Genomic DNA, 26915 nt, shown 5'->3' with positions numbered 1-26915 from the left:
CTCATGATGGGCTTGGTGGTGTGTTTCTGTCACAGCTGCCTTCTCTCCCTCTGCCTCATCACCTCCCGCCCCTCCCATGCAGTGTTACAGTGCTATGGGCTCAATCAAAACCAAGTGCCACAAGCAAGCAGATGCCTGTTTTATTTTTGGGGGATCACACCTCATGTGGAATCTTAGTTCCCCCACCAGGAATTGAACATGTGCCCCCTGCATTGGAAACACTGAGTCTTAACCACTGGACCACCAGGGAAGTCCTCCAATAGGCACTTTTCAATGTTACTTCTTAGTGGGTCAGGTGTTATAATTAATCCAGGGTTGCCAGATTTGCTGTTGTTGTTTAGTTGCTCAGTCGTATCCGACTCTTTTGCGACCCCACGGACTGTAGCCTGCCGGGCTTCTCTGTCCATGGGATTCTCCAGGCAAGAATACTGGAGTGGGTTGCCATTTCCTCCTCCAGGGGATCTTCCTGACCCAGGGATTGAACCTGGGTCTCCTGCATTTCAGGCAGAGTCTTTACCACTGAGCCACCTGGAAAGCCCCTTGCCAGATTTAGCCAATGAAAAATCAGAAAACCCAGCAAATTTGAATTTCAACTAAACAGTGAATTATTGTTAGTATAAGTATGTCCCATGCAATATTTAGCACATACTAAAAAATGGTTATTTATCTGAAAATAAAACTTAACTGGATATCCTGTATTTTATCTGGTAACCCTGAATTAGTTAGACTAAATGGTCAGTTAGGAGGCACAGGATAGAGACCTAAGAAGTCCACTGGCTCCATGATATCACCCTCATTGGCCTGGCTCATTGCTTGAAATTCTTGCCTATACAGTGTTCCTGAGTTAAGGCATGAGAAGATTCTGTCAAAACATATGTATGACCCAGGAGAGGTGGTACACTGAGCCATTAACCAGCATTAATACACAGATCAGTTCAATTGGTGAATTCAGTTATCATCCAATGAGGTTTCCGTAAAATGAGACCCAAACACATGAATTTAGTTGGAGAGACAGGACGATGGACTAGGGCTAGAGCCAGGGTGGTGCCCAAGAATGGTAGCAGAATGGAGAACCCAGGTTAACCTTATGCTTTATATGATAGTCACCTATATGACAGGATTGAAAAGATGTTGGGTCTAGTCACGGGCATCCATAAATAGTCCCCCCAGTAACAGCCACAATGCCTTGGAGCTCACCATTAGGCTTCCCCTGGGGTTGCCACGGCATTCTCTTCTGACATCCCTCAGATGAGCAACAGTCTTGCATAACAAAAAGATCCCAGAGTGAAGAGTCAGACCTGATATTTGAGTCTTAACTTTGCCACCAGCAGCTGTGTGACTTAGTTTGGATGAGCAGGGTGTCCTCGCTTTTCTTTCTTTATCTCTAAGGCTTAAAAAGTGATTCTCGCCTCTGAAGTCTCATAGGATTATTGGAGGAGTGCATGAAACACTGTAGGTGTACACGCTTTGAAAAGAAGCCCGGGCAAGATGCTTTAGCGGTTCTGACACACATATCCTCCTGGATGTGGCAGCACAGTCCTGATGACCTAGTGTGTCACAAAGCTGTCCTCCTGGAGGGGAGAGGTAGACCAGAGGAAGGCCAGGCATCATGGGGTGGTGGTGGCTGCTGTGGCCTTGTGGGGTAAGGAGGAAGAGCCCAGGCAAAGGAAGCTGTGCCTCCTCCCCTGCCCCCAAATAAGCTGCCGGCTCTAGCATTTTGCCAACGACTGATCCTATGGCATGAGCTCAGAGCAGGAAGACAGGCCTAGAGGGAGGAGGTACGGAAGACTGCCTTGAAATACTGCGGGCGGCATTCACCAGCTCTCAAGGAAGAGCTCCAAGTTTAGGGGGGCAGGTGGCCAGCGGAGGTTTTGAATCTACCAGAGGAAATTATCCTCCCTCTGTGTGCCCAGGATAAGATCTCAGAGCCAGGGAATGTTTGTAAATGGACTCTCTCATTTAAATAAATCCCACTTAAATATTTATCAGATCATGAATATGCATGTTTCTCTCTCTCAGCGCTGGAAAGAGAACGGGCATGTAATTTTTAGATGGCACATAAATAATGTAAGGGGGGAAAAAGGGATCTTTGTTCTGTGTTGACTGGGTATTTACAGCATCACAAGAGGTCTTGAAATAATGAACTGATTTTTTGCTTTCCCAGTCTAAATGTGCACGTGGAGTTTCACCTTTCCTGTCTTCAGGGTGATTTGCATTAATTTGTATCCTCAAGGAAGGATTTGGGAGGCAAGAAAATGAGGATGGTCTAGTTACAATGATCAGGGAGCGAGTGCTCCATAGCAACTAAGATCCCAAGCCCCTCTTCACAGGCTATCCCCACCCTGGATTCCAATGGGAGAGGGCAGTGAGCAGCGTTGGTCCTGAGGTCCCAAATTCAGATGCTCAAAGGGGAAGATGACAAGACACTTCTGTCAAAAGCAAATGACACTGGGTTGTATAACCACTGTCCGCCCCAGCCACGAGAACTTGAACTTGGCTCTGGGCGTTGAGCAGAGTTCTAGGGAAAAGGGAGCAGGGCAGTTTTGATGAGGATGTGGGATAGACTGAAACACAAGAGCGCCCTAAGCTCCTATGGGAGGATGGGAGCTACGGCCTGATGGTTCCTACCTCACCCTTCTGTTTGGCTGAGAAGCAGTTGCACCTTGAGTCCAGGGTGTGAGCAGGTGAAAGGAGATACACGCCCACCTCTGAGTTCTCTGTGCTGATTCCCTAGCTGTCCTTCCACACCTGCACAGTCATGGCTTTGAGGATTAGGCCTGATTTGCCTGCTTTCCATACTTTTCTCCTTTATCAGTTGGAGAAATTGAGAGAAAACTGGCTTATCATTTTGCCCTAAAGCATCTTTAAAGATAACATCCTTTCCTTGTTAATAAGCAAGCTGGAAGTTCCTGTCTGTGTTGACTAGGAGACAGAACACTCTACTGAGAGTTAGGCAACAGGGTGTCTAGTCAGCTCCATGACTTACTGGGAGTGTGATGTTGAGCAAATCACTCAACCTTGCCTCTACTTCCTCATCTGTAAAATGAGGATCGTGACAGGTCCTCCCTTGTAAAATTGTTGTAAGGATTAAAGGAGATGATGCATTAAAAGGCTTAGCGAGTGCTCAGTCAAGGGAGGATATTAGTCTGAGGAACTGATTACTCATTAGTCCCCAAACCTCCCAGAAAAGCTGAAGCCTTTCATAGTCAGTAAAGAAATAATCCGTTGACCTAAAATCATGTGAAAGTCTGGCGGGCTGGAAAGATTGCCAGATTCAGTGTTAGGAAACTTGGGTCCTGCTTTCACTCCTCATGAACTGCGTGACCTTGGATAAGTCACCTCCCCTTTTCCTTTATAATCTAGCAGTGATACCCTTACACCGCCCTCCTCCCCGGGTAGGAATGATGATAAAAGACAGGGGAAAACTGCTTGAAGTGTAACATGGTAGTTTTTCTTTTGAACAATATTCATTAGAATAACTGACTGCTCTTCATTTCAGAGGGTTCCAGTTAAGCAATAATTTTGAGATCTCAGTGATGTATTAGGTAAGATCATGAAGGCAAATAGTTCATGGAAATATTTCTGTAATTTCAAGGTGAAACATTCAGAGAGTAGAAAGGATGAGGCTGGAAGCAGAAGTCAGATCCACAGAGCTCTAAATAGCTTAGCAGCAGCTATAAGGAATTACGGGGTCAGTGAGAAGGTTGCTTTTGCCTCCTATTTTTGTCTTATTTCCATCTCTTCTTCTAAGATGCCTTATTAAACTGAGGGGGAAGAAGTACCTTTAGGTATGGTGATAAGACATCCAGGATTTTCTGGAACAGTCCAAATTTCACGTATCTTCTTTCTTTTCTCAAAAGGTGATTCCTGAAGTTTGGAACTAAATGCGGTTTCATGCTGATGTTTTTGTAACGTGTTAATCATTACCATAAGTAATAATAGCTACCATGAATTGAGTATGTTTGTTTATCAGACACTGTGCTCAGCACTTTCACCATATCATATTTAGTTTTCATAACAGTATAATTATGATATATGTAGATACTATATGATATATGATATACACAGATATTATAACTATTGCCATTTTACAGACACTCAGATTTTAGCCCAAGGTCACCCAGCAGATTGACGTCAGAGCAGGGATTGAAATCCTCAGGCCTGTCTTGGAATAAATCAGAAAGAAAAGGAAACACATTGCCGGACCACATGTGCTGTTTCTATGCTCAGAAGATAGGCCACTGTACCAGAGAATCTTCAACATCTGCTTGGTGGAGATGGCCCCAAAGATAAAGTGATGGAGAAGCTAGAGTTTAATGGATGCCGACTTTGGACTTCTGAAGACTGTCAGTGAGGGCAGCTGTTATATCTCATCTGTAAGACCATCCTTCCCATGATTTCTCACAAAATGACCAGCGATCTCCCATGCTCTCCAGCTGTTGTCCTCTGCTTTCTTTTCATTGCTCTCCCGGTGGTTGATGCACTTAAATGATGATTCACCCAGTCCTATGGCAATGGCTGCAGGGGCTTTCAGACGAAACGAAAGGCTGGAAGGCAACTTGCAAATAGAAACATGGTCCTTCCTCCCCTTTTCCAATATTTGCCAACTTAAGCCAAACAAATGTATTAATAAGACCATAAACTGAGCTTTGCTTCACAATTCTAGGATTCAATATGTATACTACGAATCCAAGGGAGCCTAAAATGTGTCAGAAAAGACATATGCTCTGCTTTCTGTCAGCTTATTAAAAAATGAAAATATAGATGTATTTTTGGTGGAGCCACTGGCTTCAAGATTTTCCGTAGAGCTTGTCTGTTCAGCTTAAGTTGCCTTTAGGCATTTGTATTTGCTTGTGAATAAAGAGAATGCCATTTTCTGTTTTATTATTCTCCACAACATGTGCCCAGTAAGACTGCAAAAATGCACTCTTCTAGCTTTACCAATCACTCCCTTCTCTTCAGTTATGGGTATAGACTTAGCAACATATGAGGCAGAAAGAGAGCTGGCTATGAAGTTAGGATTGCAGGAAACTAATGACTGCCGCCCCCCACCCCCCATCGTACCCATCACCAGTACTGCAATTCCAAAAGCAAGGCTTCCTTCTTTTGGCCCAAGGGTTTCTGCTCTTGGGAGCTTCCGTGGTAGCTCAGCTGGTAAAGAATCTGCCTGCAATGCAGGAGACCCCGGTTCGATTCCTGGGTCGAGAAGATCCACTGGAGAAGGGATAGGCTACCTGCTCCAGTGTTCTTGGGCTTCCCTGGTGGCTCAGATGGTAAAGAATCTGCCTGCAATGCGGGAGACCTGGGTTTGATGCCTGGGTTCAGAAGATCCCCTGGAGAAGGGAAAGGCTACCCACTCTGGTATTCTGGCCTGGAGAATTCCATGGACTGTGTAGTCCATGGGGTCCCAAACAGTTGGACAAGACTGAGCGACTTTCACTTTCTGCTCTTGATGAAGACACAGAGATGTCTTAAGTGAGATTGTGTGTCAGCCATTTCTACCTCTGTGTAATAAGATTCCCAGCTCCTTTCCTGAGAACAGGTTCTGATTCTGATAGAGGAAGGTGAAAATCAGCACATCGGAGAGATGACGGGGGTGCCCTAAGGCACGGACAAGATGAGAGAGGGTAGCTATGGATCTCCATTCAATGTCTCAGTGGTCACTCCTTTCCTGTGACTCTCATAAGTGCATAATAATAATGGCTAACACTTACAGAATGCTAAGTAGGTGGCAGGAACTGTTCTAGGTGCCTTCCATGGATGTCATCTGCACAGTGATCTTATGAGTTAAATACAGTTTTTTATCTCAATTTAAGGGTGAAGAAATGGACAGGCAACCCAGAACCCATTCTTGCTGGCCACGGTATGGCCTGGGGGGATATCATAGGAGTCACGGGTCTGCTTAGCATTTGTGGACCATTTAATGCAGTGAGCTACTTGCTAATCCATGCAAGGAATAGATGGATAAGAAAGCTTTGTTACTGCACTTGCTGAGGTCCCCCATCCCAGAAGTGAGGAAGGGAATGATCATGGCCCCTCCCATCTGAGGGTACTGGCCTAGCCTTGCGGAATTCCTTGCCCTGATCCCTTCCCCACACCCAGATAGCCCTCAATTTTTTATTTTTAATTTTTGTTTGAAATAAAGTCCATAGTTAGACAAAAAAAAAAAATAAAAGCTTTGTTACATATACACAATGGAATATTACTCAGCTATTAAAAAGAATGCATTTGAATCAGTTCTAATGAGGTAGAGGAAACTGGAGCCTATTATACAGAGTGAAGTAAGTCAGAAAGAAAAACACCAACACAGTATATTAACACATATATATGGAATTTAGAAAGATGGTAATGATGACCCTATATGGGAGACAGCAAAAGAGACACAGATATGTCTCTGTGTCCAACAGACTTTTGGACTCTGTGGGAGAAGGCAGGGGTGGGATGATTTGAGACAATAGCATTGAAACATGTATATTACCATATGTGAAATAGATTGCCAGTCCAGGTTTGATGTATGAGACAAGACACTCGGGGCTGGTGTACTGGGATGACCCTGAGGGATGGGATGGGGAGGGAGGTGGGAGGGGGGTTCAGCATGGGGAACACATGTACACCCATGGCTGATTCCTGTCAGTGTATGGCAAAAACCACTACAATACTGTAAAGTAATTAGCCTCCAATTAAAACAAAACCAAAAAAAAAAAAAAAAGGAATAGACAGAACTGGCTGTATCCTCCAAGCAGATGAGTACCCAAGGAAAGTGGAAAGGTACATAAACTGTTTCAGTTCTGTTGGGTAAAGCCTGACAGAACGCACTGGGACTCTGTGGGCACAGTAGGATGAGGCTGTTTTCTTGCATGTTAACCACTTATCTGCAGAGCAGTTCTTTTAGCTATAGGCAATTGCTCAGTCATATTTGGCCTTTGATTTTAGTTTATGTCATTATGGCGTTTGTCTTTATTCCTGAGAGATAGGGTGCAAAGTATATTACTACCATCATGTTGATAAAAGAATTGAGACAGAGTAGAAAAGACTTAATATGAGAAATCTGTGGCTAGCCTTTGGATTTTGGGAACCCCACATTTTAAGTAGAATTACAGATCAGAAAACTCAACAAAATAGGGGGCACTACATTTTTTGGAAGCTGCAGCCTCAAACTTAAGAACTTTAAAGACCTTTCCAGCTTGGCATGACTAAGATTTTTTCCAATGCTACTATCTAGCACTGTGCTAGGTGGTTAAAAGTGGTGGACTCAAAACATCACTTAGATAAGCCTTAGTCTCTCCTCTTGAAAGTTACCACCTTATTGATGAAACTTAACACACTTACACTGTTGGAAAAAGTCAAAAGATGGAAAACAGTGTGTAGTTTTGATAAATAATATTGTACTCCTTCTTGCCACACTGTACCAAAGAGAAACCAGTTATTCTTTCTTCAGTGTTTTCAGGAGAAATACACCTCTGCCAAGAGCTTCCCAAGAGAGAAAAAGACCTGACTAACCTTTAAAAGATTTCTCTCAGCCTCTCAGAGGTATAAAATGCTTCTATGTAGTAATTCTGTGGTTGGCTTGTTGGATCTTAGAAATTTCATCACAGACGCAATTCATTTTAGTTTCAAGCAAGAAAAAATTTAAGCAATATAAAGCTTATAAATATAAAGCGTCAAATCTCTTTTGCAAAAATTACCAGGTTTATGGTGCTCATTGCTGATTATCTTTGTTCCTGATTCATGTCTGTCAGTAGTTATGGTTTCAGGAACAAGGCTGGTCATTGTAAGGTCAGAAAAGTTTGTTTTGAAGGCCTTGACACCACCCTTTTTATCCCTGGATTCGGGGTCCCACTTTTTTCTTTTGCATCCCCGCCACTTCTATTTCTCCATACAACTATTTTGTATCATATTCCTGCTAGTTATTCCTGTCTTTTGGAACTTCGTAATTGAAGGGACATCTTTGAAGATCCCTTTCCCTGCGTCCCTGGGGCAACTCCCTTTATGTACATGCTCAGCCAAGCCTAGGTAGGATAGAAGAAAAAAAGAAAATATGTTATGGAAAGCCTACGGAAATGCCATTTGGATTATAGGTGTGTGGCTCGCTTCATCTGGTACAGATACCTGAGAACTGACTGCACCAGCTCTCACATCACCTTTCATCCTTGTCACATTGCCTACACAATTTGAAATAATTTGCCTTTCACTGGGAGCTGTAGAAATAAATATCATGCTGCTTTGGTCTTTAGAGAACACATGCGGATCTCTAAATACCACTGGTAGGTGTGAAATAGGGCAATGTCTATACCCTAGCATTTGAGGCTGGTGGTGGTGGTTTAGCCTCCATGTCCAACTCTTTATGACCCCATGGACTGTAGCCCTCCAGGCTCCTCTGCCCATGGGATTTCCCAAATAAGAATACCAGAATGAGTTGCCATTTCCACCTCCAGGGGATCTTCTCAACCCAGGGATCTAACCCAGGTCTCAAACCCAGGTCTCCTGCTTGGCAGACTGGTTCTTTACCACTGAGCCACCTGGGAAGCCAGATTTTGAGAGCCCTCGGATGTCAATGACCCTGTACTGGCTGAGATTCAGAGACCATCTAGTGCACGGCAGGTCTATCCTTTGTTCTGCTTCCAAGCTGGTTGGATCAGGAAGGTGATATCTTTGGTAAAGAGGCTGGGTCACAGAAGAACTCAAAATTAAGGTTAGCACAGGATACAGGACGAAGTTGAGCATCTAATATATAATCTGAGGCCATAATTTACCCAAATCCATCTCCTTCAGTTCCTCAAGCTCCCTGAAATCTCCCATTTTGTTTTTAGTTAAGGTCTGTCATTCAATCACTCATTCATGTGTTCAATTCACACATAATAATAATCCAGGTACTGTATTATATTCAGAGTGCTGACAGAGGTAAAATGACATTCTTGTCCTTAAGTTCCCAGTCTTGTGAGGCAGAGAAAGACATAAACAAATAATAATGATACTGTGGTATAATCAGTGCTATACTAGAGGCATATGCAAAGTACCCTGAGGACCCAGGGCAGCCAGTGGTGGACACCTAGACCTGGGAAAGAGAATATTTGAGCAGAGTTTTGAAGAATATGTCATTTACCGGTTAGAGAGGGAGCGCGTTTGTGTGTGTGCCAGGGTGGGTGGTAGTGGGCCAGTGGAGCGTGGGGACTGAGTGCCAGAAAGTTGGGACAGTAGGTACACAGCCATGGAGTCACGCCTGCAAAGAAAAAGAAAACAACAAGGGCATACTGCACGTTGCTTATTGAAAGTGGCATGCTTCCATGTGGCTAGAGTATGCAGAACTAGTGGGTAAGGACTGGGAGGAGATGAGGCTAAGAAAATGGGTCAGAGTTTAATTGGATCATGAAAGGCCTTCTGTGCCATGCTAAAAAACTAGGACATGATCCTAAGAGTAACAGGGCCCTGCTGAAAGCTTTTAGGCAGGGACGTGATGTGATGGGTGGCAGTGGTGGGCGTCAAGATCAGGAAGATGAGGCAGGAGGTGATGGTAGTCTGAACTTGAGTCAGTGGTAGCCGGAATGTAGCAGAGGGTCTTTTTTTTTTTTTGCCATACTGCACCCCACGTGGGATCTTAGTTCCCTGACCAGGAATTGAAACTGCGCCCCCTGCAGTGGAATCGCCGAGTCCTAACCACTGGGCCACCGGGGAAGTACCAGAATAGGGTCTTTGATGATGAGATATGAGGGATGATGAAGAAAGATTCAAGGACAAGGTTTCTACTTCAGGCTAATGGGCAGTGCCATTCATTGAACCTGGGAATATAGGTGGAGCAGATGGTTTTTCTGGGAAGATGATAAGTTGAGAGTTCTTCAGGTTGAGTCTCAGAGACTGGTGGAGCATCAAGGAAAAGGTTTTAGGGAAAAACTAGACATGTGGATCTAGACTTGGGGACAGCCTCTGGAAAGCTGTTATAAACCTATAACTGTTGTGTCTAGTGAACCCTTTTGAATCTTTAGAAAAAGTAGATATATTTCAAGAAACAAAACTGCATTATCCATTGTCCTAGAAATTCATATCATTTTTGGTAAGAAACAATCCATTCATTTTACAGAAGCCTTGAGATTGCAAATGAGATTGCCATTTTCAGAACTTGAGGGGTATTGGAGTGAAGGACACCTTGAGAATTCCAGCAAACCTTGTTAGGAGTGTGTCGTGGCAGTGCCTAACTTAGAGATCTGCCAGAAAGGGTTTTAAGATCTCCTGGGATATCCTAGTCTACCAACGAAGCATTGTTTCCTTTTCTCCTCTATCTCAGGACTCTTCCTGGAAATATTAAGACTGAGCACTAAGGGGCGAGCAAGAAAAAATGAGAGTGTGCCGAGGGTCTCTGGCTAACTTCTAAATATGCGTGATTATTTGTGTCTCCACACCCCTCCTAAGAGTGGTCATTTGAAAGAGAGTTCTGGCTTCATTATCAATGGAAGTGCTATAATAGCTCACAAAATTTTAAAACCTAAAAGGATCACTCTAGATTCTACTTACTTAATATCTTGTCTACAGTCCCCTGCTAAGCTGTGAGTTTATTAAGGGCAGACACTTTGCTTCTTCACTTTCATAATCCCAGTAATGTTCTGACACACAGACCCTGCACTCAGGAGTTTCTGAGTTGAAGAACAATTGAGTCCACTTCCTCATTTTTGCAGATGTGGAATCTGAGGGCCAGAAAGGCTATATGACTTGCCCAGGATAACATGGCTACTTAATGGAAGAGCATGAAACAGAGGATACGGTTTGATGATGCTTTTTTGCAACATCCTTGACTGAGCCAATCACCTCTCACAACAGGGTGTTCTTGATGTGTGCTTGGAGGCTCTGAGTATATGAGAAGAGACAGAATGTTTCTGGAGAACATTCTGTTTCTCAGCATTCCTCCTGACTTCCTAGGTACAAAATAAGCTCTTGAAGTTACCCTTAAAAACTTGGGGCAGAGAATGTTGGTACTGTGTGACTATATGCCTATGAGAAGGCAAATGTGGCCCCTTAAGTCTGCAGTGCAATGTATGTCAACCTCAGTTTAGAGAACTCTCCAAACATCTCTTTCCTGTAATAACTCATTATAGGTCTGTCATCCATGAATTCATCTAAGCCTTTATTTGGGGGGAGAGGGAAGCTATTTATATTTTCAGTCTAATCCACCACTCGGTGTAATGAGTTCCATATGTTTCTTCCATTTTTTACCTGCTGTGAAAAGTAAGGCTTCCTTTATCTGTCCTAAACTCACCTCTATGGGCTATATGCTGGAAAGACACACACACACACACACACTCACTCTCTCACATGCACACACACACACTCTCTCACACACACGCACAGTCTTTCTCTGTCTCTGTTTCATACTGATTCTCTGTCTCTCTCCCCTCTCACACACACACACACACTCTGTCTTTGTCTCTGTCACACACATTCTCTCTCTCTCTCTCCTCTCTCTCTCTCTCTCTCACACACACATACTTTCTCAGCCAACACATTCTTTCTCTTCCCTTCTCACACACACACTCTCTGTCACACTGTCTCTCCGCCTCTCTCTCACACACACACTCTCTCTCTCTCACACGCACACACACACGTGTGATTTAGGAGGGAAAATGACCCCACTATTAATCGTCATCTCTATTTACAAGAGTATTAAAAATTCAAATGAAAGGAAGCTGAAATAATGCAATTCAAAGTGAACACAGTGGCAGCTAATTACCCCAAGGAGAAGGATGTAAATCCTTGACAAAACAGAGGCCGGTTGATGCAGGACTCGGCGGAAATAAATGAGAGAGTCCTGCTAGGGAATCGTGCCTGGCCGCGCCCTGCCTGCCTGCGGTGAAGTTGAAGCACCCTGTGCAAGTTCAGCGTGGCCCAGGAACATAACCTGTCAGCCTCTTCGCCTGACATGATCTTAATTAGCCTCTGTTCTACTGCCGAGAAAGCCTGCTGAGGCAGTTAGCACTAGAGAATTAATCAGATCGTTTGTGGAGTCGACAAAGCAGGACAGCAGTCGACACTGGCAACTTATTGATTGGAAAGGATCCATGAAGACTGGGAGTGTTGTAGGCTCTATTCACGCCCCTCTTTCACCCTGAATGAGGGTGCTCCACAGAGACTGTGGGGGAGGTGCTCCCCCTTAACCTCTGCCCCTCCCCACCAGCATATTCTGTCTTCCTGGCTCCTGTACATGGTATGGCTAAGACATCCTGTGTAGCTGTCTTGATGCCAAACAATGTGTTTCCGAGGGAGAGGGAGAGAGCACTGTGGATTTTGTGGCAAATTGCACTTTTGCTACAGGATTAGTTAGGAAAATGGAATATTGCCAGCGTTTCCCTCCCTCCTTTTGTTTACTGCCTATTTTCAACAGCTCTGTAATTGCTTTCCATTTCGTAAAAGGAACACTGTTCCGTTTTTTGGTTTTTCTTTTAATTGTGTTGCTTGCCCTAAGCCCTGACGTTTGGGAACATTGATGAGAATGCCATGTTGTTTTGGGTCTGGATACCCACTAAGCCTTAGCCATCAAAGCAGTATTATTGCTAGGGAAGGCAGTTGGGTGGTGGGCTCAGAAAGAGGTTTAAGGTCTTCCATGAAGCCTTCTCTGATGGGTCCAGCTTGCTTATTGTGAACTTTTTTTTCTTATTTGGACTCTCACAGTACTTCAAATGCATACTATCCAATCAAACTCTTGTTTGTGCTGTTTTGTATTTATCTTTGCTTCATGTGTATAGATCCTATTCTGTCACTCTGACCATAAAGTAAGTTCTCCAAAGCTAAATGTGCCACCTCCCACTGAATGTAACTCTTAACACCAATCTAGGCACAGCAAGAGATAAGGTGGGTTCATTCCAACCCCTTGAGGAATTCTTACAGCCATTTGTCCTTTGACCCTGCTGCCACCTTGGCACTATTGGTATCTTGGTCCAGATAATTTTGAGGGGGTGGGGGTGCTGTCCTGTGCACTGCATGATGTTTAGCAGCATTCCCAGGGATCGAACCCAGGTCTCCTGCATTGCAGGTGGATTCTTTACCAGCTGAGCCACAAGGGAAGCCCATGACTACTGGAGTGGTTAGCCTATCTCTTCTCCAGCAGATCTTCCTGATCCAGGAATTGAACTGGGGTTCCTGCATTGCAGGCAGATTCTTTACCAACTGAGCTATCAGGGAAGCCCTCCTGTTCTCTACCTACTATGAAAAATGTCTCTGCTGCTGCTGCTGCTGCTAAGTCACTTCAGTCGTGTCTGACTCTATGCTACCCCATAGATGGCAGCCCACCAGGCTCCCCCGTCCCTGGGATTCTCCAGGCAAGAGTACTGGAGTTGGTTGCCATTTCCGTCTCCAGTGCATGAAAGTGAAAAGTGAAAGTGAAGTCGCTCAGTCGTGTCCGACCTCAGCGACCCCATGGACTGCAGCCTTCCAGGCTCCTCCGTCCATGGGATTTTCCAGGCAAGAGTACTGGAGTGGGGTGCCATTGCCTTCTCCAAAAAATGTCTCTAGATATTGCCAAATGTCCCCTGCAGGGGGGTAAATCACACTCCCTCTGCATGGAGGATCACTGTTAAAATGATAAGAGGGAAAGCTGATTGAGCATGTTACAGTGTCCAGCTTGATGCTAAAGACATGACAGGCATTCTTTTGTTTCACTTCCATAGCCAGCCCTGCCCTGGCTTGAATGGTTGCTCAGGGGGCTCTGGGAGATGAACCTCAAAAGTCACAGTTGTAGATCTACACTACAATCCGTCTCTTCCCCAAGGGACATTTACAAGAGCCTCTCAAAGACCTCTCAGGCTCTCCCCTGATTTAATGGGACGTGTCTGCTACCCCTTGATGGTATAAGGACCGCACATTCATTGCAAACTAGCTATTCAGCTTAGTGAGGGTTAATTCCTTAAGGAGCTTGATGAAAAGCAGCAGCAGGTCAGAGCAAAAGCAACCCTGCCAGCTGTCACCTCCCTTTCTCAGATGTGAATAACCTTCCACACAGCTCCGGCATGCTAGGGGACTACATGTCTATTTCTTTCACTCACGGTGTCATTTGAGCTCGAGAAGCAGAATTTCCAGCAAGCCCACAGGACTGTCGTTCCTACCCTAAATCCTGACCAGCTGTCTTGCAAACAATGCAGTCAGTCACCAGAGACGGGGCAAAAGAAGGCAGACCAACCAGTGCGGGTGCGTTGTTCTGTGGAGGAGCGGACTACTCCAAGCACCGCTTTGAAGACGAAGGAAAACCCAAGAGAAAAATTTTGACATTTCAGCTTAGTGTGTCTCTGGAGAGGAATATATCTCTGGCTGCAAAGTTAATTCAGTCTCAAATTCACTGCCACCAAGGAGTTAACACTACATTCAAATTAGTCGTGTCATTTGATGGAGAAATATTCTACTTATGGAAAATACCTTTATAGGACAACTGCCTTTCTGAGTCTGAGCTGGAAATATTACTGTAAACAGGATCTAATCACAGCGAAGCCTTTTTTCAGCTTTGCATGACAGCTGTAAAATATGACAGTATTTATTAATAGTCACTGCAGTCTAATCTGCAGCATTGGAGAGATACAGTGGAATATGTTAAGCTACCGGGAGAACAATTTCCACAGTAACTAATATTCTGCTTTTGAAAGGGTAGTTGAATGTCTTGTGATTTTTTTTCCCCTCAACTGATGGTCCAACCTCAGGAACAAGCTACTGAGCTAATAACCTTTGTGGAGAGGAAGTGTTTAAATGATAATTTATTTCAAGAGCTGACAACAAATTGCTCGGCACTTTTTCTCTTTATGCCCCAAAGCAGTCAAGGATGTGCAAATCGAAGTATTAAAAAATATGACAGCTTTAGTATTTTCATTTTCAATGAAATTCTCATTATAGACATATGTACAGTCTTTTATTCATAATCCAGTCCAAATAGTCATTCACTATTATTATTGTGCAGGCCCTTGAGATACTCCTATAGTTGAAGCCTCATCACAATAGGTTAGGCAGGCTGCAGAAACTACCAAATGTCTCAGGTACTGTCAACCCTGATTATTGTTGCTCAAACAGGGGAATTTAGTGTCTGTCTCTCAACAGATAATGTACTCTCTGGCTCTACCTGATTTATTCAGATATAAAAAGTAGCTTGAATTTCAATAACAACTCTTTTTGCTTCATTGTTCCCAAAAGGCAACTGGACATGACTAGAATTGGAGCCATCTGTTACCTCCACACATCCTTTAATCAGTTCTTACAATGAAGGAGAAAAACATTCTTGATAATCTGTCTTTTAAAAAATTTATTTCCTGCTACTTTCTTTAAACGTCCTGCCAAGTAACCATGGTAGAATCTATTAGGTTTGCTGAAAAGTTCATTCAGGTTTTCCTGTAACATCTTATGGAAAAACCTGCATGAACATTTTTTTTTTTTTTTGCATTTTTATTTTTATTTTTCTAATTTTATTTTATTTTTAAACTTTACATAATTGTATTAGTTTTGCCAAATATCAAAATGAATCCGCCACAGGTATACATGTGTTCCCCATCCTGAACCCTCCTCCCTCCTCCCTCCCCATACCATCCCTCTGGGTCGTCCCAGTGCGCCAGCCCCAAGCATCCAGTATCGTGCATCGAACCTGGACTGGCAACTCGTTTCTTACATGATATTTTACATGTTTCAATGCCATTCTCCCAAATCTTCCCACCCTCTCCCTCTCCCACAGAGTCCATAAGACTGTTCTATACATCAGTGTCTCTTTTGCTGTCTCGTACACCGGGTTATTGTTACCATCTTTCTAAATTCCATATATATGCGTTAGTATACTGTATTTATGTTTTTCCTTCTGGCTTACTTCACTCTGTATAATAGGCTCCAGTTTCATCCACCTCATTAGAACTGATTCAAATGTATTCATTTTAATGGCTGAGTAATACTCCATTGTGTATATGTACCACAGCTTTCTTATCCATTCATCTGCTGATGGACATTAGGTTGCTTCCATGTCCTGGCTATTATAAACAGTGCTGCGATGAACATTTTGACCAACCCAGTATCAGTCTCTCCTTTGCTTTCTTTTTCTTCAATCAAAAACAGTCCCTTAGTGATGATGACTTGCAAGTTCAGATGTTTTCTGGACTCTGGAAATGGCCTTGGCCCCAGAGAGGAATCTGTGAGTTCAGATTCACCTCGGAGTTAGGTCCCCACCACAGCATTCTACGAATGGGCACCATGGGCAAAGCCACCTATCTGGCTGCATTTACTACTTTTGTTCCCCACCTGCCCCTTAGCCTGGAATTTTCCCCCCTGCTTATCTGGATTCCTGGGACTCTGGGACCAAAGGCTCTTGTGTTCATTTGTAGACATCAGCCTTTAAGAAAGAAGTGGACAACTAGAGTGCATCCCCAGGAAGACTAGGATAGGGAGGTTCGAGGTAATAGTTCCTTTGAAGAATAGCTGAAGGGAATACTAGGGGACGAGCTCCTCATAATGTCAATGTTAAAAGTGTGGGAGGCAATATGGCAGCCCAGTGAACAACACACACAGGCTGTGGAACGTGGCAGGCTTTGCTCAAAATCCTGGGTTTCATTACTTTGGCACGCTAAGCTGTGTGATCCCTAGGAGCCATCATTTCATCTTTTTATACTTTGATTTCCTTCTATTGTAAAGATGCAAGGATGCCATGAGGATTAAACGTGATCATTCACAAACTCAGGGCCTAGTATGTAATAAGTGCTTAAAAATGGCAGCTGCTCTTATCAAACTAAGATAATAAAAATGATGACAAAAATTGGGATCTGCTGTTTTGTACCAAAGATTGGTACTGGGATGTGTATGTGTGCATGCACATGTGTGCGTGCATGTGTGTGTGTGTGCATAGAAAGGGAGAGAGACAGAGAGAGACACACACACACACAGTGAGAGGATCTGTGCCTTATTTGGGAAAGAAGAACTGGATGGCAAGGATGAAGCCAGGTTACGTAAGTAGGGAGTAAATGATAATGTACAGGAAGATGTGAGGGTTTGAAGCTCTGCTTGCCTCTCTGTAGAGTTAAAATCTAGCCAATCTGAAAACATTCATGATCCTTGGAGAAAGGCTCTTTTCCTTGTCTTGGAGAATCTCTTTACCTCTCAAGCCCTTCAGGATATTTTAACATTTTCCCACCTTCCTAGCTATTTGGCAATACTTTAATCTTTTCACAGGGTGCCTGCTCTAATGAATGCAAATTTTCTTGGTGGATGGCGGGGGTGGGGGGCAAGTTGGGTTAAAAATGAATTTTTCCAGGCCCCTGAGACAAATGACTGTTTCAGCAACAGGATCTCAAATTCTCAAAGGCAGGACCTGAATTCTGCTTAAATACTGCCTGTAGCTGAGCACTAGGCAACACCCAGCAATTGTTGACTGAAGGGCTACTTGTTGTCACTGCCCATGTTCTTGCCACAACCTTCTAGCACAAACAGAAAGGTCTGAGAGAAGGCGGGTGACTTCCTGAGAGTTACCTGGGAACTGAGTAGGGAGTTTCAGGTGGAGAATGGGAAACGGCAGGAGTTTATTGAACACTGGCAAGAAGGTAGGGACTGGTTGCCTCAAAGGGCACTTGGAGCTATTATCTCATTATCTAAGCTGAGAGCCGCAGGCTGGGCTAGGTTCTTTCATCTCTGTGGGTTGTACCCATTGAAGCCAAGGAGAGTGGTCAGATGCACGAGCGAGTCTGGCTGCAGTTCTCAAACGTGTTGCTGTTCTGGGGGAGTGTTAGCACCACAGAGAGATAGATCACTTGCACCCAAAATATAGGTCTAATAGCAAAGCGGAAGCACTTTTATGCAGGTGTAGGGACTGCTTAGGACAGAGATGCCAAGCCAGGGAGGGCAGGTGTAAGTAAGTGCCATCGTGAGGAGTCCTGGATAAGTAAAAAGCAAAAATGGGGTGCAAGTGGTTAAAACTCTGCACTTTTGCTTTAGGGGACACAGGTTTGATCCCTGGTCAGGAAGCTACGATCCCCCATGCAGTGTAGCCTTAAAAAAGGGTCAGTAAAGAGAAGAGGTTACAAAGAGGGTGTATGTCACACTTAGTAAAGCTCATAACTTTTCCAAGAACTGACTTTTGATGTATATAGCTCCAAGAGCATCAATTTCAATTTTGCATTAACAAACCAAGGTGGTTATTTTAGTAATTAAGCAAGGTGATGACCAGCAAACAGAAAACCAGACCTTAGTCTGCAGACAGAAATCAAAGCATACCTAACAAAGCTTTGAAATCCACTCAGTGGTTCACAATTTCAGAGATAAAATTACCCTGATTGTGCCATAGATATTTAAAATGACCTCAAATGTTTAACCCATTTCTCAGCTCCTCACTCATCTCTGCCCTTATACAGTGGAGTCACATCATTTGTATATTTAGCTTATTTGATTGTAATTATAGGTGCTCCCTTCTGTCTCTCTCCAGCTTCCATTTCTCTCTTATGTAATTTTAAAAATTCTAAAATTATACTTTGCAGTTGTAATTTTCCCCATAATGTTTATTACTAAAGCAATAGATGATCATTGTAGAAAAAAGAGAAAATATAGAATAGACATAGTATTGAATATTTTAGCAAACCATACAACAGAGTTTGAGTTATAAATTGGGTTTTCTGTTTCTTCCTTTTTCTTTCTTTCTTCTTTCCTCCCTCCCTCTTTCCTTTTCTTTATTTCCTTCCCCCTTCCCACCCTCCCTCCCTTCTTGGTTTTTCTGACTCTTTCAGTCCAACATTTAAAAAACAGTCATGGGCTTCTTCTGGATGAATCACTAGTGGAGTTGGGAAAACAGTAAGTATCTACCCAGGCCTGTGCTAGAAACTGGGTAAGCACAAAGTCTCAGTCTGGGGACTAAGCAATGATCTACTATCACAATGGAGAGAAGCACTTGGGAAGGTCAATAGCAGACCCAGTGAATTAACAACAGAAAGCAAATAAGTGCCAAGTGAATAACATGGACAAAAGCATTCTAGGGGCCTTCAGAGGTGTGCAAAATCTCTGCTCCTTAAAACTGGTTCTCCTCCTGCCCTCAGTACCTCACTAAATAGCATCACCTTATCATCCAGTCTCTCAAGCCAAAAGATTAGCAGTCATTCACGAATCCTTCCTTTCCCTCACATCCCACAGTCAGTCTGTCACCAAGTTCTGTTGATTCTGGGTACAAAATATATTTCAACCCTGTCTACTTTTCTCCATTCCCAGCCTAGTCTAAGCTGCCATCATTTCTCACCTATAGAAACTTAAGTGAGATCCCGTGATTCCCCTACTCAGAATCCTTCAATGACTCTCCATTGTAGTTACAATAAAATTCATATTCCTTATCCTGGCTCCTGTGTGTATGCCTTGGCTTTGATCTGACTTCTGTTTTCATTTTCATCTTAGGTCACTCTCCACTTCCTCACAACGCTTTAGCCATACTTGTCTTCTTTCAGTTTCTCAAACATACTAAGCTCTCCCTGCCACAGGGCCTTTGCACTTGCTGTTTTCGTTGCCTAAAAACTTGTTCCCTCTATTCTTCACATAACTGTTTCCTTCTAATTCTTTAGTTCTCAACTGAAATGATCCTTCTTCATGAGGTTGTCACTGAGAATCCTTTGACAATTATGTCCTATAGATTAGTATCTGTCTTTGTTTCCTTCATAGCACCTGACCTAAATATAAAATTTTTGCTTATTTTTATTTCTTTGCTTACTTATTTTTCTCTATATCCTTTATTAGAATGTAAGCTTTATAATGGCAGGAGACATGTCTATCCTGTTCAGCAATTTAACCCTATACCTATTGAGTGAATGAATTGTTGTGCACTGGAGTGGTCAGGAAAGGCTACGTTGAGGAGGTAGAGTTTGAAGTGGGTTTTGAAAAACAGAATAATAGGCAGGAAGAATTTCCATAATCAAGATGAAGAGAATTCCAGGTAGTAGTAGAAGGGCAGTTCCTGAGGCAAGCGTGGTTCTGACACGTTTGGGTAACAGTGGAAAATGGGCGTAGCCTGGAATGGATGTTTCCCATCAGATAACATAAAGACAACAGGTTTGTTAGTTGGTTGAGGCATAATTATGCCTTGAGGAGTAGACTGCTTTTATTTTTCAATGTGGGCAAATAAAAACCATTGAAAAATTTGAACCCAGGTTGTGGTGTGCAATGTTTTAAGAAGGCTTTATAAGGGGGAAATTAGTATAAAACTGTATAGAAAATTACTTCTTAAACAGAGCAGAATAATCCCACCAGCTAAATGGCTATAGAGGAAAAAATATGAACCCACATGAGTCAGAAAGGTTTCATTTGGTTCTAAGACCACAGAACTGAACAAATTATTTAATGAGATGATTTGAGAACAATATGCAGGATTAGAAACTAGAGATGTGGACTTTCTTAGTAGCCCAGTGGTTAAGACTCTGTGTTTCCAATGCAGGGGATGCAGGTTTGATCCCTGGTCGGGAAGCTAAGATCCCACATGCTGAGGAGTGACTAAGCCCACGCACCACATCTGGAGAGCCCATGTGCTCTAGAGCCCGTGCACTGCAACAAAGGCCCAGCGCAGCCAAAAAAGAAAGAAAGGGAGGTGGACTTTTGCTTCCTTTCCTCCAATAGAGAGCTAATGGGCAAAGGAGGGTCATGAGAGATGAGGAGAGAATACATGAACTTGTGTCTCCTGCTTTTCAAAAAGTATTAGCAGAACCGATATTTAATTTTAAAAAGTTTCAGGAGAGAAGTTGTCTAATTTACAAATTTTAGTTTTGAAAATGAGATTTTTATGCATGTGTTATATACAGATTCTACTGTATATAATACATGGAAATAGGCTAACTCATCTTCAGAGTTTGAAAGAAAGGAAATGCATTAAAATTTAGCAAATTGTGAATTAGAACATTTAAACTATCTTGGTATTCTAGTCAGGCAAAGATGTGCAAGAACACAGGGTACTCCTTTCTGATTCTGCCTTTGTTCAAGTTCTTTTTTTCTTTCCCAAACTCTATCTCCCTCTTCTCTTCCAATCCACAGCTTACATATCCTTTAAGGCCTGGCTCCTCTAGCCAGCCTTTGAAAATTCTACTGTCTTGGAGTTCTACTTTTTCATAAGTCTTACAACAATCAGAATCTGTAGTGTACCACTTAATTTGCTACTGAGTTTGATACTTTGTTCTGAAAGTTGTTCATGAATTGTTTCCTTAATGTCCTTTTTCTGTCTACCCCCACTGGAACTGTATTATATAAGCATGTATCACAAGATTTGAATAAACCATTGAGGGTGGATAACACCTTATAGATTGGTTGACTAACTGATAATATGTAAGCTAGGATTAGTAGTAAGATTCAAAGTATCCCAAGTCTGGTATAATATTAAAAGTCATAGCATATTACATTAAGAAGGGACATAACTTTGGTTAGGACATCAAGGCCAAGAAAGCCTCAGTGAGGTGGTTAAGGTCAAAGAGCTAGTGAGTGGCAGAGGATGGACTAGAACTCTGCTCTCCTGTTTCAGATTCATGAAATTTGATAATATTTTGGAGGTAAGTACCATAAGCAAATATAGGCCTTAGTGTTTCCTGAGAGAGTTTGATGATCTATCAAAATAAAAGTGAAGTGAAGAGCACTCTGGATTCCTAAAAACAAAATGGCCCTTCAAGTTAAGGTACCTATAAGGACATCACTTGCAGTAATCCCTCAGAGAAGTCTTCCATTTGCTCCTTCTTTCTCTGAATCAGAAAATCCTGAGTCAGAGACAGCCATTCCCTGCTTGCATGTGTCCTAAGACACTTAGTGTCCAAATCTTTGTGACCCCATGCACTGTAGCCCACCAGGCTCCTCTGTCCATGGGGTTTCCCAGGTACGAATACTGGAGTGGGTAGCCATTCACTTCTCCAGGGGATCTGCCTGACCCAGGGATTGAACTCCGGTCTCCTGTGTCTCCTGCATCGGCAGGCAGATTCTTTACCACTAGCACCACTTGGCAAGCCCTTCCCTGCGTATAGCCAGGGTTATATAGGCAAACAAGTGATAAAGTAACATTGTCTTTTAGAATCTCATAGTGATAGGATTCCCTGGTTTTACTAAGAAAGCCCTCAAAAATAACTAGATTTTTGAGGAGTCTGCTTAGCTGCACTATGATGTGTATACCTAACTGGATACTATTTAAGATCAGACCCCTAATTTTTGAGACTTTTTCCATATAATATGTCATCAGTAGATTCAATAAAATATGCCTACCTCTCAGAAAATCTATCCACCCCCCAAACCCAGTTTAGCCAGTCTCCTTTCATTATTTCCATCAGCTAGTTGTTGAGGCCCTACAATCTGAAAGCCTAATGTGGTCTGGAAGCCAGAGACATTGCCACCAGTCCCACATCTGGGGTTAAGCTACTGTGTGAAAAAGCATTTTTCCTTTTTGGGCTTCAGTTTTCTCATCTATGAAATGGGGATAATTGTGGTCTCTGGCTGGATTAATTCTGCAAAAGCTTTCCAGCTCAGGCCTTTCTCTATTTTAGACTAAACCACTTTTGCTTAGTGTATTTTAGACCAGATCAATTATATTGAGGAGGAGGGAGGGTTCTTTTTCAGCAACAGTGATTCAACCAGGAAGATAATCTGAAACCCCTTTTCAAAGTTTGGGATAGGAGGACATGTATAATTTGAAAAATTAGATTCTAAAATTAGTATTGCTTTGATTCTTTTTTTTTTTTTTTTGGCCCTACTCTTCAATTCATTTTGAATAATAATTACAGTTTTAAAAGCATATGAGATTCTATTTACTGGAAGGGAAGGGGACAAGCATGAGTTGAGGAAGGTTGAAGACTACTGTTACGTGAATATTCAAAGAGGAGAGCAGATGCGTCTTACCTCTTTCTGTGTCGTAAAGGTACACAAACTTCTCCCACTTGTAGTGACCCAGCAGACTCAGGATGGCGCCCTTCAAGGCTGGGCGCATCTGGATGACAAACTGCACATCTGCATCAGTGGGGAAGCTGGGCGTGACAAAGGACGTGTGCAGGGCTCCACAGAAGGAGGTCAGAGTGTTCATGGACATCTGGTCATAGAATCCAAAGATGGCATACACCCCTCTCGAGAACTGGGAGCAGACTGCAATGAGAAAAAGAGAAAGATATTTCAGTAACTTCATGGTCCTTTGCTGCAGCTTGCAGGGTTGGAAATAGAGTGCATAGTTAGACTCTAAAAGACAGACAGAAAACCAGTGGGTGCTGAAGTCTCTAGAAGCCCTTGGAAAATCCAGTTGCCCAGCAGGCAAAGGATAAGAAAGGGAAGAATTTATCTGATGCAGTTGCATCTTCTCTATGAGAGAAAACTAAGCATGGGCAGGAAACTAGAGGAATGTGGGAAGCAAAGAGGTGAAGGTTGTCTTACCCTCCTTCAGTAAACCTCTCAGTGCACCCCCAAGGCACCAAGTGCTCCCACACTTCCACCGTAGCTGCCCAGGGGCCTCTTAGGATACCCAGGCCCCATCAAGGTATGAACTCAATGAGTTCATTCAGGTTTTTCCAGAAGGTGTTATGGGAAAGCTCAGATGAACTTTTTGGCCAACCCAATAGAATTATCTTGTGTCTCACCCCTGCAGTGCTTTTCTACTAGGTAACAATAGTGACTGATGATTTAGTCAGATGGACTGCTAATGTGTCTTCTAGGAAATGTGTGACTCCTCTTAGGTTGTTGTTGTTTAGTCACAAAGTCGTGTTTGACTCTTTGTGACCTCATGGACTGTAGCCCACCAGGCTCCTCTGTCCATGGCATTTCCCAGGCAAGAATATTGGAGTGGATTGCCATTTCCTTCTCCAGGGGATCTTCCTGACCCAGGGGTCAAACCCGCGTCTCTTGTGTCTCTTGCATTGGCAGGCGAGTTCTTTACCACTGAGCCACTTGGGAAGCCCCTTCTTAGGTTACATAATGCTTTACCTATCTAGTTATGTTATGATGAACATCCCTTATGTAGACTAATAATGAGGAGAATTTCAGATTCTGGGCAAGTCATTGGGAATACTGGCTTTTCAGTGCCCATGGGGTAGGTGGGCCGATTCTGCCCCTGTATAATAGGTAAAGTTCTATCTTAATCCTTTTGATCTGATCTTCTAGACCTGGTAGCCCACACACAGAATGTTCACGTCCTCCTCACGATTGTGGTGAGTTTTCTTCCATCTGAAAATGGGTCATGCCACTACCTCTTCCTTCTTCGGGCCCAGATGAGCTTAAAAAATGGGAACCAATCTCAATATTAGCGTAAGTAGAACAAAATTAGCAAAGCAAATCAGCTACAACAGCACCATGTGGTGCATTCCCAAACCAAGTGGAAATGATCTTCAGATTATTTGCACTACTGCTCCCTTCCATTCATGAGAAGCAGGCAGAACAGGCAGCTGATAATGTGGTGTGATTTAAGGGCCCCTGCTTGGTCACCCTTATCAGCTAGGAAGCCAATGTTAGGCTTACTTTTTCAGGTTTCGAGTTATGAAAAAAAGCCTATGGCTTGGGAGCCCCCTCCCCCAAATTACAATCTTTTTTTAGCCTTTAATATGTCTGATTAGATGTCAGGCTGCTGCTGCTGCTAAGTCACTTCAGTCGTGTCCAACTCTGTACAACCCTATAGACGGCAGCCCACCAGGCTCCCTTGTCCCTGGGATTCTCCAGGCAAGAACACTGGAGTGGGTTGCCGTTTCCTTCTCCAGTGCATGAAAGTGAAAAGTGAAAGTGAAGTTGCTCAGTAATGTCCAACTCTTAGTGACCCCATGGACTGCAGCCCACCAGGCTCCTCCGTCCATGGGATTTTCCAGGCACAAGTAAGAAAATGGATAGATTCAGTTTTGATGGGAATGGATGGGTCAGAGAAGAGAATGTAAAGGGTTTGCTCCCTTTTATCAGCCAAACTCATGGCTCATTGGCTTGAGGTAGCATTTCAAAGGTGATTATCAGTCACTCAAGGGCCTCCTTAGGGGAAGACAATTGCTTCCAACTTGAGGAATTCTAAGTGACCTTCAAACACATGCAAGAAAAGCCTTTATATTAAAAGGAAAAATCAACTAGAGAATGAACCTGGGGCATTTCATGACATGGGGCCAAAAGAAGTATTCCGAAACAAAAAGGAAGTGCTAGATGGCACTTTGTCTTAATCGTCACCAAAGGAGACATGAAGGAGAGTCCCATTCCCAAATTCATCCTGTCAATGTAGAATTTTGCAGTACTAGGTCAAATCTTGGCCAATACACATAATGTTCTATATAACATTGACAACAATAATGATAGCAATTATTGAGTTCTTAGTAGGTACCAGCCCATGTGCTAAGCACACATATTATCTCTCTTAATATTCCCAACAACCTCCTGAGGTATTACTATCATTTCTATTTAATAGATAAGAATTCTGAGACCAAAAAATGTTCTGTCTCTTAAGGGGAGGGGCCAGGACTTGAACCTGAGTTCAACTCCAAATCTCACACTCCCTGGGACCCAAAACAAACAGTGACATTGGATAGGATTTATTGGCTTGAATGAAATAGAGTTTCCAGATTTGGCAAATAAAAATATATTGAATATATATTTATATAACAAAAAGTAGATAAATAGGATGTCCAACTAAATTTGAATTTCAGATAAATAAGAAGTTATTTTTAGTTTAAATATGCCTCAAATTCACACATATACTGAAAAATTACTTGTTTATTTGAAATTTTATTTAATTGAAAATCCTGAGTTTTATCTGGCAGCCCTAGAAAGAATCCAATCTTATTAACAGTCATGAGGCTGGAAGACTGGAATAAGCAATCATGGCTTTTCATCCAAAATGACTCAGGAGGTAGCCAGTAATTCTTAGATCTATAGCAACTAGCATACAATGCAACATATTTTTCAACAACGAAATCCCAAACAGGCAAAATTATGAACAATAATTGAGGGAGAAATACTTGGAGAGAGACAAACGTATAGCTATGATCCTCTTAGAGTTTCAAAAAGCCCCTGGTGTATTGGAAAGAAACAGAAAATTAAAGTAGGTTATAGATTCTGGTTTTTTTTTTTAAACCTTGCATTGCTCTTGTAATCATTGTTTTTGAACCTCGTGGGTGCAGAATTAGTCATTAGTAGTTTATACATGGACATTTCATTATTTATTTATTTAAAATATATTGAACACTCATAGAACCATCACTCAACCCAAGAATCATAATATTACTAATAACTTAGTTTTACCTATGTCTTCTTCTTCTGTTCTATCTTCCTGTTTTGATTCTCTCCCTCCCCCTGAGGTAACTACTACACTGAATTTTTAAATTTATCATTAGCTTGGTTTTCTAAAAAAAAAAAAATACACAGATGCACCTAAACAACATAATGCTATTTTCGCTTGTTTTAAAACTTGATAAGAAGAAAGTCATGTTTATATGTGAAACCCAGAATCCAGGCAGGAGCACCCAGTGAAATCTTTAAGCTTATGTATGATGACAAGTAGAATAAGACTCAGGAAGATCTTCTAAAAATGGGTGAGTGAGTAGGTGTGAGGGAGCCCAGTGACAATTTAAAAAATTCCAAACTAAGCTTACAGCTTTGGGCCCAGCTCAGGTGAGAGACCTAGGAGTATTATATTGTAGATCAGGGGCACCTTTCAGAGAATGCTCAGCTGCTGTGGTCTAACAGGCAGACGCACGGCAGTGGACATCAACAAGACGTGTGTTAGGAAAAAATCAGTAAGTGTTCTATTGCTTTTTTTTTTTTCCTTAGAGTATAAATGCTTTACAATATCATGTTAGTTTCTGCTATACAACAGCGTGAATCAGCTATATGTACACATATATCCCCTCCCTCTGGAGCCGCCCACCCTCCCATCATCCCCTCTAGGTCATCACAGAGCACTGAGCTGAGCTTGCGCTACACAGCAGCTCCCACTGGCTATTTATTTTACACGTGGTCGCATATAAATGCTAATGCTACTGTCCCAA

At 42.7% G+C, this 26915-nt stretch overlaps 1 protein-coding gene across 6 annotated transcripts in view; it reads right to left on the bottom strand.

Annotated features, from left to right (window-relative positions):
* Positions 1-26915, bottom strand: part of GRIA3 (glutamate ionotropic receptor AMPA type subunit 3) — a 308559-nt gene that overhangs the window by 206927 nt on the left and 74717 nt on the right. For all 6 annotated transcript variants that reach the window (XM_061409407.1, XM_061409408.1, XM_061409406.1 and 3 more), the window contains one exon: positions 22819-23058. In XM_061409407.1, the coding sequence (XP_061265391.1) occupies positions 22819-23058 (240 nt within the window). The remainder of the gene's footprint in view (positions 1-22818; positions 23059-26915) is intronic.

This window comes from Bos javanicus, chromosome X, assembly GCF_032452875.1.
Source record: "Bos javanicus breed banteng chromosome X, ARS-OSU_banteng_1.0, whole genome shotgun sequence".
Lineage (NCBI taxonomy): Eukaryota > Metazoa > Chordata > Mammalia > Artiodactyla > Bovidae > Bos > Bos javanicus.
The sequence above is the reverse complement of the archived record's forward strand: the minus strand, read 5'-3'. Positions and strand labels throughout refer to the sequence as shown.